This window comes from Eimeria tenella, genomic scaffold (genome assembly GCF_000499545.2).
Source record: "Eimeria tenella Houghton genomic scaffold, Eth_scaff4163, whole genome shotgun sequence".
NCBI classification, from domain to species: domain Eukaryota; phylum Apicomplexa; class Conoidasida; order Eucoccidiorida; family Eimeriidae; genus Eimeria; species Eimeria tenella.
The window spans coordinates 1-1,134 of record NW_013545079.1 but is presented as its reverse complement, the minus strand read 5'-3'; the positions used below and the strand labels follow the sequence as shown (position 1 = coordinate 1,134).

Below are 1,134 nucleotides of genomic sequence, written 5' to 3'. Positions count from 1 at the left end.
AGAGGCAGCTAGCCAGCTAGCTAGCCAGCTGGCTAGCCAGCGAGAGAGCTCGCGAGCCAGCCAGCCAGCCAGCCAGCCAGCTAGCTAGCTAGCTAGCTAGCTAGCTAGCTGCGATGGCGTTCCGGTTCCGAAGGGAGGGCCAGCGTGTGAAGACGCGGGTGCCCCTGGCTCTGAGTGGCTTCAGCCCCTTCATGAAAGAACTCAAGTGGGAAATCTTCGAGTGGCATTATAACAGACACATGGGGCCCCTGGCAGTCAAGGCCCTCATGCGCCACCAGCAAGGCAAGCAGCACCCAACCAGGGGGGCCCCCAGCCAGGGGCCCCCCAGCTGGGGCCCCTAGTTTGGGGGCCCCCAAGCTAGGAGGGGCCCCTAGCTAGTTTGGGGGCCCCCGGGTCTGGGGGCCCCAAGAAAGGGGGCCCCCGTTTGGGGCTTCTAGCTAGCTATTCACGTGCCCGCGAACTGGCTAGCTAGCCAGTCAGCCGCGCACCAGCTAGCTAGCTAGCTAGCTATCCGGCGGGCAAAGCGCGTAGCTAGCTGTCCAGCAATCCAGCTAGCTAGCTGCCCAGCAATCCGGCTAGCTAGCTAGCTAAGTAGCAACCCAGCCATGCAGCTATCCAGCCAGCTAGCTATCTAACTACCTATCCACGGATGCAGCTAGCTAGCTAGCTAGCGAGCTAGCTAGCTAGCGGGTAAGTGTGTGGGTGTTGTGTGGGGTTTGTGGGTGTCAGAGAGCGAAATGCTGCAGTACCTGCACGACGTGCTGCTGACGGGCAGCAGCAGCAAGTGGGTGAGCCCTGCTGCTGCTGCTGCTGCTGCTGGCAGCGGGAGGTTTTACCTGGCGACTGCGCTGCCGCTGCTGCGGCCAGTGCAGCGCAGCAGCAACCCCTTTTGCTGCCTCTCCCCCAACAAGACGGGCTTTGTGTACTTCAACAAAAACCCCAACTGCTTCAAGGGGGGCCCCCAGGGGGGCCCCCAGGGCCTCCAAACCCTCCCCAGACTTTCCAAAACCCGCAGGCCTTTTCCGCGGCCCCACGGCCGCGCCCAGATCGGGGGCACAGACCCCACGCCCCCGGTCTTCCCCAAGGGCGTGTGACTGCTGCTGCTGCTGCTGCTGCTGCTGCTGCAGCGGTGGA

At 63.4% G+C, this 1,134-nt stretch overlaps 2 protein-coding genes across 2 annotated transcripts; both read left to right on the top strand.

The window, feature by feature from the left end:
- Window positions 1–113: 113 nt before the first annotated feature.
- On the top strand, window positions 114–341 carry ETH_00041330 (uncharacterized protein; the record flags this gene model as incomplete). The annotated part of the gene is made up of 1 exon (XM_013379916.1): window positions 114–341. One exon carries the CDS (start codon window positions 114–116, stop codon window positions 339–341), a length of 228 nt encoding a protein of 75 aa, XP_013235370.1.
- Window positions 342–737: 396 nt separating this feature from the next.
- On the top strand, window positions 738–1,094 carry ETH_00041325 (uncharacterized protein; the record flags this gene model as incomplete). Its single annotated transcript, XM_013379915.1, has 1 exon — window positions 738–1,094. One exon carries the CDS (start codon window positions 738–740, stop codon window positions 1,092–1,094), a length of 357 nt encoding a protein of 118 aa, XP_013235369.1.
- Window positions 1,095–1,134: the final 40 nt, after the last annotated feature.